Here is a 12555-nt window from a genome sequence, read left to right as displayed (position 1 = left end):
TAGTGCCTCAGAGCATTTTAGAGACAGATACACATTTGAAGAACTTGCCCTTTGGTGGGAAAGTGGAACTGCTCAGATTTCCCAGTGATAAGTGAACTTTTAACAACAGAGAGACAGGGATAGGTGCTTTTGTCTGGAAGTTACACGGGGTGTAACTACACGTATCTGAGCCATAACACCAGCTGCTGTCCTTTCTCCAGGATGCTCTGCCTTTGGAAGACGACCATGAAAAATTCCTAATTCTGAAAGGTTCGACTTATCTGACCATGACTTCTGTACTACCAACAGACGCTGGCTATTACACCTGCAAGATGCCATTTCCATTCGAAGGTGTAACGCATGAAATCACCAGAACAATTCGGCTGGAGACCGTTGGTAAATATTGACCCCTTAAAACATTACAGCACTTAAGAAAAATCTCTTTTTTTTAACACAACTCCAGGGATGAACTCCTGCTCAGCCTCGCAGCCCTGCCAAGACAAGCGGGACGCCGTGGGTGCTTGCTTTGGCACCAACAAGTTTCCCACAGCCCCTGGCAGGGTTTCCTCCAGCTGGGCACTGGTGTCCACTGGTGGAAGTGGCATTGGAAGTGTGAACGCCTCACTGGCATGGGAGTGTAATTGTGGGTCCCCCGCAGAGCCATTCTCCGGTTAAGTTTGTGGCTTTTCTGTTTTTTTGCAAGTGTGAAAGGGGTGTGCAAGGATCTCGGCACTCACTGCGCATAAAAAGAGCCGTGCTTAGTGCCTAATGTTGCTGTTGCTTCCCAAAGACCCTCGCTGGCCTGCCATGAATGCCTCATGGTGCAGCTTTCAGGACGGAGATGTCAGCTTGATCCTATCCATCTCCACAAACACAGGCCTCGGGGCTTGAAATTGGGATTTCTCTCTTTGCCAGTGGGTTTAATAATCAAATGCTTTCCTGGGAGATGAAAGATGTTGAGCAAAGTGGCATGTTTCTGTCCATAGTTGTTCTGGAGCAATTCCCAAATTTTGTGTTGTGCTAGCACTGACTCTCTGTTCTCTTTCTCTCTCCAGAACAAGAAAAGAGAATTACCCCAATAATTGTGTATCCAACACAAAAGACGACATCAGCTGCTCTTGGTAAGGCCCAACATTAATTTTGGAAACATCTAACCAGGCAAAAATGAGAGCAGGTCCTCTTATGGTGTCATTTGTTGCCATAAACTGTTGTAGTTCTTTCGATCTCAATTATATTAGCTGAGGGTCAGTGCTGGAGTAGTTTTTGCATCTTACTGTCTACAACTAGATGCTGACTTCCACATAGGAGAAGCTGTAGAAATGCAGTAGATTTTAGTCACTAACAAAGCAAGAAAAGCATGTTTGTACCCTTAGATCAGCTGCTCAGAGTCCCCCTTCCCTAAGAACTGTTCGTTTTCAGTATTCCCTCAAACTGGTCTAGGTTATCTGGCGGTTTTGAATGATCCATCTAGCTCTTTTGGGAGGAGACATTTTTTCACTGCTTTTTGCTGTTTGAACCAGACAGTTGTTGTTAGTTAGAAAGTACCTTGACAGGATCTCTGTTTGTCTTTGAAGATTATATTATGACAATAAATTTCTGTTGCATTTCCTCTATAGAAAATGCCAGGTGTGTTTTACATTAAGCTTTTTAAACTTGGACCTATACACACAGCTGTGTCCTATGGTGTCTTAGTTTTCCCTGTCACTTTTCCTTCCATCAGCACAGGACTACCAAGTCTTTTTTTTGCCTGTCTAGCTCCATGGAGTGTTTTATATCCCTTTTATCACCATCTGCATGGATATAGTAATAAAACTGTATGCATTATTGAGCCCTGCATTTTCCATATAATATAGATACACAACAGTCTGAAGGTTCTTTATCCTTAGCTCTGAGTTACAGTAATTATAGCAGAATTTCTGAATTTTTGCACAATCACTTTATCTCTGGAGGTCCCACCTTGAGTTGAATGCCCTTGCCCAAAGCACCTCTGAGTGGAGCTACGCTGCTGGTTAAGCTCCAGAGTGGTAAATCACACCATGCCCTTTGGGCTGCAGTACGTCAGAAGGAGCAAGGCCACAAGAACACAGCTTTGCCTCCTGAGGAATGTGTCTAGTGCAAGAGTTGCGAACTGTTGCAATGGGAAAATAATTTGGTTAGCAGCGGGAAGGAATGTCAAACTGAAGGGTCTTGCTGCCAAGGAGTAGGGGATCAAAAACGATCTGGGACTTCAGTTTTGGATGCAGTGGTGCTTGACGTGTGTGGGAACGTGATCTTCCACCGGAGATGTTGGTTTTCACCAAGGGAAAGAGTAGTTCTTCACATGTATCCAAATGGATTTTTAATCTTTCTTTTACTAATAGGCTCCAGGATGACTCTCTCATGCAAAGTGTTTGTTGGACTGAGCAGCCACGTCAATACCGATGTGGAATGGCTAGCAAATGACACCGCCGTCGACGTGGTTTACAAGCAAAGCAGAATTACAGAGGGAGAACGACAGTAAGTCCGGCTGAAAGTGTTTCCTTGTGCTTGTTGGGTTAGCCTGCAGTGTTACAGGGGCTCTCAGTGCAGCTGAATGCCAGGTAATGAAAGGGGATATGGACAGATCTGAAGTAAAGGTGAGAGCTGAAAAAAAAACCCCAGGCAGGCAAGCAAAAAAAGACCCCAAACCCAACCCAGGCAGGGTGAAATCAGTTCTTTGTTTTTTATTCATGGTATACTGCGAATGAGCCAACTTTGAGGCTTAAACTTGAAGCACATTTTCATGGGCAGCTGAGCTGATGTGAGAGCTGAATGCAATGGAAAACAGCGGGGCTTGATCCTTCCCAGTGCTTCTCTTACCTCTCTCCTTGCCCCGTGCCAGTGGAATGGCACCATCCTCTCCCTGACATTCATGAGGTTCTCTGAACACACTGAGACAACAGAAAACTATCCAGTGGTTTGGTTTTGTTGTGGTTTTTTTTTTGTTTTTTTTTTTTTTTTGTTTTTTTTTTTTAAATACCATTGTTTTTCCCCTTAGGCTTGTTTTTTTCCACATTAGTGAGTTAAACTGACTCACAGAGACGCCCAGTGAGTGCTAGAGCTGGCGCCAGGGAAGCACTTGGCGGGGGAGATGCTGGTGGGAGGGAGAAGCAGGATGTTCCGCATCCTCTTGCCCTGATCCGTTGTCTCTCCCAGTCTTACAGAGCCTTCTCTCAGCTGCCTCATAGCTGTATGCCTCAAGGCTTTTCCCGCTAGGAAAGGAGGCAAAAAGATCTGCTTTCTGTACCTGTGACATGCCACCTGAGCAGCACTAACTCACTACGTTCAGGCATGCTTCTAGTGCTTCGCAGGTGTGAGGTAAACCTACTGACTGAAATCTCGTCATTGAGGTCCAAGTCGGCGTGTTTTATCTCTCATTTAATGAAGCTGAGAGTGTCCACAAAGATCATCACCCTCACCTGGGTCACGGTGGCTCCGCCTGTACTGGTGGACAGAGCTGGGAAGGTTCCTGGGCTCCGGGATGCCATTGTCTCTGCTGTTAATGGTTAAACTGGTCACTTACCAGCTAGCACCTTCCCAAAGAGCTCCTGGCTATCAGTTAGGATTTAGCATGGGGCAGGCACCAATCCCCACAGAGTTTGGGGATGTGACATCCCTATTTTGAGGGACAAGAGTGTTTAACAGTTATGGATGTGAGACGGTTTGGGCCATTTGTGGCCATCAGTGCCAGGTAGCAACCTGGCCATATTTAGTTTATTGCCCAGCTGCAGCCAGAGGTACATGGTAACTCAGCTGTATGCACAAGCCCTTATGCGTTTTCACGTTCCCCACAGCATGATTGAGACCATCAATTTATTAATGTTGTTTACATGGATAAGTGACAGCGCGTTAACCCTGTGGTCAGGAGCCATAAAATGTACGGTGGCTATAGTCTCTGCAGGCTTTAGAGTAGAGCAGCACCTGTACTTTCTTACCTGGACTTTAAAAATTATTTTTATTATTACTATCATAATTACTGTTATATATTATTATAGAATTGCACAAGGACAGGGACCATGCCAGCTAGGGCTCATGCAGGGCCCACGGTGTGTGGGACACCCCAGTTCTGTTGGAAGCCGTCAGAATGGCAGCAAGGCAAAACAGCTCAAATGCCACCAGGAAAACAAATTCCCTGTAGAAATCTCTGGCAAAGCACCCACCACTGTGTTGCTGCCTTCCTGCAGTACAGTCCCGGGAGAAGGGCACAGAGAATTCCGCTGCCGCAGCACATAGCAGACTCATGAGCAGATCATTAAAGAGCAGCTGGACAACTTCTCCAGCAATGACTAAAAGATATCAAGAGACAATGTTTGACTGCAGCTAGAAAACCACTTTTAAATAGTTGGACTGATGAAACAATCAGATAGATTGATATTAGCTGGAAACTTCCTAGACAGTTTCTTGTCTTGAGCTCTTGGCTTTCGGCACATGATAGACAGTTTGCTGAGTGAGCATTTGCAGGGTTATGTTCTTCATATGTCCTCTTCCAGCTGATAGTAAGAATGAATCTTAGAAATGAATAGGTGGTCAGAGAGAAGGAATTTGGTCCTTCCACAATGCTGTGTAGAGAGCTCAAAGATATACAGAATTCTGCTTGCCTTTCTTCCCTCCTTTTTCTTTATTTTTGCAAGACCAATCTAGATGGTTTTTTCCCTGGAAGATTCAAGAAGTGCAGGATGGGTACTGACTTCTGAGACTCAAATAGTTGGCACAACTGGGCTGGAAGTTGGCACAAGCGGGCGAAAGCGGGCAAAAGCGGGCGAAAGCTGGAAGATGCAGGTGTCCTCTAATGCTGAGGGGCTAGTTCAGAAGTGAGCGAATATCCAATGCATTTTCTTGCAGTGTGCTGTTAGAATGAGCACGTCAAATAGAGAAAAGCCAGCTTATAATAGGATTTAACATTAATTTTTTCTTTCAGAGAAATTGTAGAAAATGGTGAAAACTTCATTGAAGTGCCACTGATTTTTCATTCTGTCGAAGAAGTGGATTTTTACACAGACTTTACGTGTCTGGCACAGAACAGATATGGCTACCAAGTACTGCCAACAAGGGTCAAGCAGGAAGGTAACTAGTTTGACTGCTTATTTGGGATAATTGTTATCATTATTCTAATGCTAAATTATCATCCCAGCCTTTTATACTGTCAGAGCTAGTATTGGGATGAATTATTGCCTGGGGAAAAACTGGTTGCCTCCTTCACCTGTAGACTTTGGAACAGCCTGTTCACAAATACACGTTCTGTGGGTCAGTCACTGGCATTTTCTGCAGGGATAAGGATCTGTGCTGGTATATCTGTTCATTGGATACGGCTCCAATTTAGATACACTTTGTGAAATCACGGCTCCAGTGAGACTACTGGCAAAATCCCATTGGGTGCAGCAGGGCCAGATCTCCTCCAGTCCCTCAACAAGTGGGGGGGGGGGGGGGGGGGAGAGACAATAGCAGAACAAAGATCAGAGTGTTCCTTCTCCTCATGCACAGACTGCCACCAAAATAACAAGAAGTGTAAATTATGATGGGTGTTGTTATTTTGGCTCCTAGTGATGGGAAGAGAAGCCCTAAGCTCAGTGCAATTAATGTTGCAGTGTGATAGACCATTGGCCAAGAACCAGCTGTAAAAACAATGTGAAGCAATGCTAATTGTTTCTTTGCATGATGTTGATGAATCACCAAAGCTTGCTCACACTGTCTTAGAAAGGCATATGAACATTTACAGTCTTCATTATGAGTTATAACTCATGACTCACTCCAGCATCCTATGATGAGGGATTTGTACTCATTTGCTAGGTGATGTGCTGCCCTTGTCTTCCGTGAGCTACACAGGTATTACTACAGGGGAGGCAATCGGTGGACCAATATAGGCTGGAATAATCCAAAATGGTCTGGGCAGACACTGGTCTTGGAAATTAGCTGTATTTGGGGAAAAAGCTCAGAGTCTTGGCTTGATCATGAGCAATTTATGGGCTGCTCTGTATGAGAAAATTATTCACAGAGCTTGAGGGTGGACTAGCTGTTTTGTACTCCCTCTCCACATGGTGCTTTTATTTCCTGCTTGGAGTGTCTCTGCTCCCACCAAATTAAGACAGAAAGCACATAGTCACTCTGAGCCAGGGTTGGGAAGAGCCATGTGTGTGCAAAGAGATGGAACTTTAAATTCTCACCCTCTATTGTTTTCCAATTCTTTCTCCCCTCTTTGTAAACCCATTTCCCAGAACGTTCAATCAATAGGCCTCTTCCTCTCACAGGTGATCAACCCTGCTGGAAGGTTAACTTGCAGACATCCTTTTTATTGTCATTTCTCCTCTTCCTCCTTGAACTTAGAGAACTATCTTCCTGGGAGGTTTTTTTGAAAATACTTCATTTCTTTACTTTTCCAGCTGTCGGCTTGTCCTGGTACACTGCAATGATTCCCGTTGCATTGGCCTGCGTGATCATGGGAGGGATATGCATACACAAGTGCTGGAAGCGGAGAGCCGATAAAGGATACATAATAGCAAAGGTTTAAAATCTGCTTTATTTTCCAACCGCCAACAGAACAAAAAATCATCCTGGCTATCTTTCACGTGAGACACAGAGAGACATTTCAGACCAGACACACTGCTTTCCCAACAGATGGATATGTATCGGCTATTTTCCTCTTCTCCAAGTCTTCTACGATCTGATGAAGTTATAAATTTAAATTTGCATTTTTATGCTGCCTAGATGCAGGAAACCTGCTTCTATTCTTTTGCAGCTAGGGTGCAATCTGTAGCATTTTGGAACACAGAATACCAGGAACATGCCCTGGATATGGGAAGGGTAGGGAAAGGAAGGTGCTCTCCCCTGTCGTAATTCCAATAGTCTCATTGTTTAAAAAAAAAAAAAAAAAAGGAAAAGAAACCCCCTAAAATCTAAAAATCAGAAGCTAAGAAAGGTTGCTACAGAAGGACTATTCCACACGAGAGTGAAAATGCAGTTTTCTTATGCATCCAAACCCATTTTATTTTACTTCAGTCTAAAAAGAGCCATTTTTTCCCTTTCCCAGAGCCAAATACAGTTGTCATGGCAACTGTATATGTACGACCTTCTCCACAGAAAATCTAAGTTTTTTCACCATTTGGATTACTCTTTGCTTAAATAGACGGTCTCAGAATATCAGTCGCCAAGAGATAACTACAACAGCATAAGAGATAATTGTACACTGGAGAATTCAGTTCTGTTTTATCTACCAATATCTCATAGCTAGAGATTCATAGGCAGCTGTAATATGTTGTTATCTTTGCCAAGAAAAGAATGTGGAGGGATGTTTTAGTGTTTTGAGAGTCATTTGACTAATACAAAGTTTTATTCCTGGAAGTGATTTGACAGATTACCAGTAATAATGTACAGTCTTGCCCTTCTGTGCTTCTAACTCTTTCATGACTGGCCTGATTCTCCTCTCTGATATGAGTATAAAAGTTTGCCATAGATTCCCATAACCAATGAGTCTGCACCAGTCTAAAGCTGGTGCAGCTTCAGGAACCTTGTGTCCTTTAAACTGAAGTATGCAAATCGATTACTCATGATGCAAAATGCTGCCCATACAGCTAACTGGATTCCAGTCTTGACATAAATCAGAAGGAAGCAATAAATAATCAATGACCATGTTATGTTTCGAGGATCAGAATGAGTAGAATGATTTTGTTACTTCCTCTTCCGAGAGATAACACTTACGATAGCCGAGAAATAGTTCTATCGCGTATAATATGTATTAACTTCATCTGTATGGGAGGGGAAGAGATCCAGCCTTAAGATCTAGATTTTTACAGACCCATAACTGACACATAACTCTCACAGACACTGAAGAGAAAGATTTTTGTTCAGGTGAATCAGCCCAGACTTTTTTCAAACTCTGTAGGATAAAAAATAATCAGCAAAAATGTTGGCTCCGAAGAAACAAATTGTAAAGTAAGGATGTTAGAACTGCACGTGGTCCCACAAACTAGGGAAATTAACAACTCGCATCCACCTGGGAGAGGCCGTAACCTAATTCCTTTCCACCACCACTTACAGATGGTTCTGAGTTTAGCCCAATAAATATCTGGAAGGATTTTAAAGACTAGGATGTGACTTGACTTGAGAAACCCTTCAATCTATTAGCAAGAACCTTCACATTTTATAAGATTTAAGCCAAAGTCTCCCTTTAAGTATTCTGAATGTTTGCTGTGAAGATACAGGCACGGGGATTAGATTTCTGACAGATCTGGGTCAATGGCAACCAAAGAAGACCACAGGACTTACTGTTTCCAAGTGCAGGATGTTAATGTTGATGATAAAGAATACAGATGTTTTATGGGCAGATGGGAAAAAGGTGGCTGCAAGTGTCCACTTGGATATCTGTTCTTTGAAGGAAGAAAACTATAGATGAACTGACCATTGCTGGAAGGAACATAAAAGTTTTAAGTACATCAGGAATGCTCATTTTTATCAAGCAATTCTAGTCTGTAGTGAGAGAACAAATTAGGTTTGCCAATAAGTGTAACCTTTCAAAATATGATTTGTTCTTCCTATCCATCTGTATCCTCCAAAAATAGTGTGATAACACATCTGGCTGTAGGTGCGGGGCTGGATTTCACTAAGTAGTGGAAAAAGAAGTAGAACTTTTGGTATATGGAGTATCGGTGCCATAAGAAAGTTAAATACCTCAGATCCTCCTCCAAACTAGATAAGGAGAAAGAAATGTAAATGTGAGATAAAAAATAGGCATACAGAGAACTGATGTTACATACTCAGTGGTGTCTTGAATGCAAGGGGAATGTAAAGAAACAAAGGTTTATCTTTTATGAGGTGCTATTTGCGTCTCTGACTACTGGTACAGTAATATTCTGAAGGCTTTCCTCATAGGTAGACTTGTTCAAGTGAACTAGATAGTGTAAAAGTTTTACAGGGAGACTTGAACAGGTGACCTACCTAATGTAAATATTTTACATTGATTTGTATTGTTATAAACAGGGGTAACACCGTCTATGTTTGTTTTGAAAATGTTATGTGAAAAAAGGGAAAAAAAAAAAAAAGAAAAAAGGCAAACCAAAGTGCTGGTGCATGAGTTGGGTGGGAAGGGAGATGCGAGATGGCTCTTTGGGGGTAGCAGCTCTTTCTCAGAGACGTGTGATTTTTCCAGCGCGCTGCTGCAGAGGGGCTCGTCCCCTGGGGGCACAGTGACCCCCGCTCTGTCTTCAGCCACTTCTGCTCTCACCCTGTGGCTGTGCCTGGTCACATCAAAGGGGGACCAAATCCTGATGGGCCAAGCTCCTTTCCTGACTGCCACCACGTTCATGGCTGTCCTTGCTCTGCAGTCCCCCGAGCTCACTCTGGGCAGGCGGTACTGGGTGAACTTTGCCTACCAGCTGTTGAAGTATCGTGTTCTCCCACTGACTTCTCTGGGGAAACTTCCGGAACTGTAGGTGAACACGGATTGTCACTGTGGGGATGTGAATTTGGCGTGTGCTCCCCAGCCAGGGAGATCTGTCTTATTCAGCTTCCCAAAAGTAAAATTTTTGTCCCCTCCTTTTTTGCAGTCAAAATTGGAGAGCTCCAGTTGTCACTGCACTTGAGGTAGGTCCATCCCAGGAAGTTCAGAGTCATTAGCTTCAATGTACTTTGAGGAGAAAATGTCCTGAATCTCAAGGCAAACTGAGACTGAGGACTTGTACTGGTTTATAATCAGGCCTGAAAAGAAATACAGTATCAGGGAATCAGGGCTCTGCACCACAGTGTTTCTCTTCAGAAAAATTAATCCTAGAATCATAGAATCGTTTAGGTTGGAAAAGACCTTTAAGATCATCGAGTCCAACCCAACACCACCATGCCCACTAAACCATGTCCTGAAGTGCCACATGTACGTGGTTTTTGAACACCTCCAGGGATGGTGACTCCACTACTTCCATGGGCAGCCTGTTCCAATGCTTGACAACCTTTTCAGTAAATAATTTTTTTCTAATATCCAGTCTAATGATGTAAGGAGGACAAGGCCACCTCATTCCTGGGACTGTGTGGGTTTATAGCATTTGCCAGAGAGCTCGTCTATCTGCAACAACTTCAAAGGCACACCTACAGAGGGGAGGAGACTGGTGTCCCATGGTCTTGGCATGAGTTACCATCCAGGACAGAGGCTTCTCCTGCAAAAGTAGTTCTTCTCGGTAAACATGAGTTCGAAATGATTATTTTCTTGTTTTACTCAGCATATGTGAACTTGATGTCAGCTATCCATCTATTTAGGCAGTATAAGTAATGTTTGGCCCGAGTAGCACCAGAAAAAAAGTAAATGTATTTTGGAGAGCACAAAATAATTAGATCTGCTGGTTCCCAAACAAAACCTTTAAATAAATGTGGGAACAAATGGAAATAAGAATTGGATCTGTGCACAGAGCTGATCTTGGCATATCAAGATAAGAAGGTAAAATTTTTTTTATTCTAGTAGCTGGGGAGGGAAGTTGCGTGTGCAGGAGGATAAGAAACATGTGAAATACCATTGCCGGGAATAATGCTTTAAGTATGAGAATAGCTGGTGAAAGCGTTTGATGATTATTGTGACTCAAGTCTGCAAAGCAAGAGGCCCAGGAGAGCAAAACAAAGTAAAGAATAGGTCTTATGTTTTGGAGCTGAGAACTCCCTGTCCACTCATAACCGTGGAGCTGCTAAAGATAGCCTAGGGTGGGGTACCTCTCATCCAGCCTTCACACAGCCGAAGGGAATACAGCTGGTCCAAGCTAGCCATTGATCTTTCCGCTCCGCTCAGTGGAGAAAGAGTTATCTCTGGTGCCTAAAGTAAATGGGATGAATTGCCCTCTAGGGGTGCTTGTCTTTTTCCACCAGTTTAAGACAAAGCAAGATGAATCCACCCTGGATTACAGGAATGATTGGCTGCGGACCACTGGATTTCATGTTATCGGAGAGGTTATAAAAAGAAAGGGACTTAAGCCCACAGACACCCTTTCATGCAGTCGAAGCTGCTGGGCTTTCTTGGGAAATTACTTTAATGCCGGCAGCTCCCTGTGCGGAGCAAGGGGACAGGCTCACGCTAAATGAAAATACTCGAAGAGGTTGGTAGGCAGGCACAAAGGTATGTATTGTGGAATCTAACGTAAGAGGCAGGCTGAAAATATCTGGTCAATGCCTTGGAAAAACGCTCGTGGCTCATGGACCATGTGGCCATGAAGTGCCACAGCTCTTGCAGGAAGAAAAGAAAGAGCTCCTGTGTGTGTGAGGCTGAAGCACCCAGAACCTCCCGGGGACCAGGAGGAGGTCTGGTGTGTGACTGCGGGTGAGCTGGGGGCTCTGGGGCATGTACAGGGCAGCGGGGGCTGCCAGCCCTTCCACCGTGCTCGGCCAACTCAGCTCCCACTGCAGCCAGCGCCCGCCTGCTCCGAGCAGGCACTGCTGGGCAACAGCAACAGACCGGAAAAAAATATTGTTCCGTAAAAATGAAGTATCATAAAACTAGCCTGCTGCCAGTGGACAAACACAGGCTGTCGATAAGAAAAAAACCACTAAAAATATATATAACTCATTAGTTCGCTTTAGTGTGTTCATCGCACTGGAAATTATATCAGTCTATGCATTAGCCAATATACACCATGTAAAGAGCTTAATAAAGCAGATGGAATACAGCACCAGTCAGTTTTCAAGAAGGACATATCATTAGCTTCCTGAAGTTCCTCGAGGGAGAGCCAGGCATCTAATAATAACAGGGAAACTTTTAAAAACTCACGTAGATCCAAGCTCACTTGTTAGAACTTGGGAAATTCATCCATTACTGAATCTTTAACTGCAAAATGCAGTTTGGTGTGGCCCTCCTACAGTTTTAGGGTTTTGCACCAGTCTAAATTGCCTCACAACCTTACGACAGCTTCAGGTGTTAACGACAAACTCCATTGTTATGTGTTGAAAAAGTTGATTTCTCAGTCCTGACAAGAAGTGAAGGTCCTCTCTTTCTCAGTGTTTTTACTGGTTTTTCATCTGCTGAGTAGTGCCACAGGAACTTCACTTACATGTACTTAAATTTCATAGAAATGCAAGTCTTGATTTCTTTGTGGACAATGAGGCATTACCCGCATTTCTGTCTCGCAGGGCTTGAACGGTGCTGTTCGTTTAAAGCCTTAGAGGTCCTGTTTTGCCTTGGTTATACAGGATTCATCCATCTGCTAAGCTGTGGGATAAATGAATCATCCTGTTTGCTTGCTTTGGCTCCCAAATATGCTTCGTCATAAGTACTAGGGAGGCCAGACTATGACTGGAAATAGTTGATACTATGTTTGTTTACTTGCAAAAAAAAAGACTCTCAAGTAACTTGTGGCTTTCAATCTGGGGACACAGCTGAACTAAGCCATTAAAGGGTATCGTTACATGTCCCCTTATGTTGCTACCCCTCTTTTCCTTTTGTCTGGGACTTACCATGGCTGGTCTTCAGCTAATTTGAGAACTCTGCAGAGGAGACGGAGAACAAGCCACGGTGGTTTCTCGAAACGCTCTCATCATCGTAACCGCGCTAGTCTGTGGATGCTGGAGACTAGGGCTTCCATCTTGTGAGCAGAGAAGAGC

General features: G+C 43.7%; 1 protein-coding gene across 8 annotated transcripts in view; it reads left to right on the top strand.

Annotated features, from left to right (window-relative positions):
- Positions 1 to 8980, top strand: part of IL1R2 (interleukin 1 receptor type 2) — a 37829-nt gene extending 28849 nt beyond the window's left edge. For all 8 annotated transcript variants that reach the window (XM_049834570.1, XM_049834568.1, XM_049834567.1 and 5 more), the window contains 5 exons: positions 201 to 375; positions 1035 to 1100; positions 2340 to 2475; positions 4916 to 5061; positions 6375 to 8980. In XM_049834570.1, coding sequence (XP_049690527.1) covers positions 201 to 375; positions 1035 to 1100; positions 2340 to 2475; positions 4916 to 5061; positions 6375 to 6502 — 651 coding nt within the window. In that variant the 3' untranslated portion in view covers positions 6503 to 8980. The remainder of the gene's footprint in view (positions 1 to 200; positions 376 to 1034; positions 1101 to 2339; positions 2476 to 4915; positions 5062 to 6374) is intronic.
- Positions 8981 to 12555: the final 3575 nt, after the last annotated feature.

The sequence above is a fragment of the Accipiter gentilis genome, chromosome 31 (assembly GCF_929443795.1).
Source record: "Accipiter gentilis chromosome 31, bAccGen1.1, whole genome shotgun sequence".
In the NCBI taxonomy this organism is placed as follows: domain Eukaryota; kingdom Metazoa; phylum Chordata; class Aves; order Accipitriformes; family Accipitridae; genus Astur; species Astur gentilis.
This window is presented reverse-complemented; position numbering and strand designations above follow the sequence as displayed.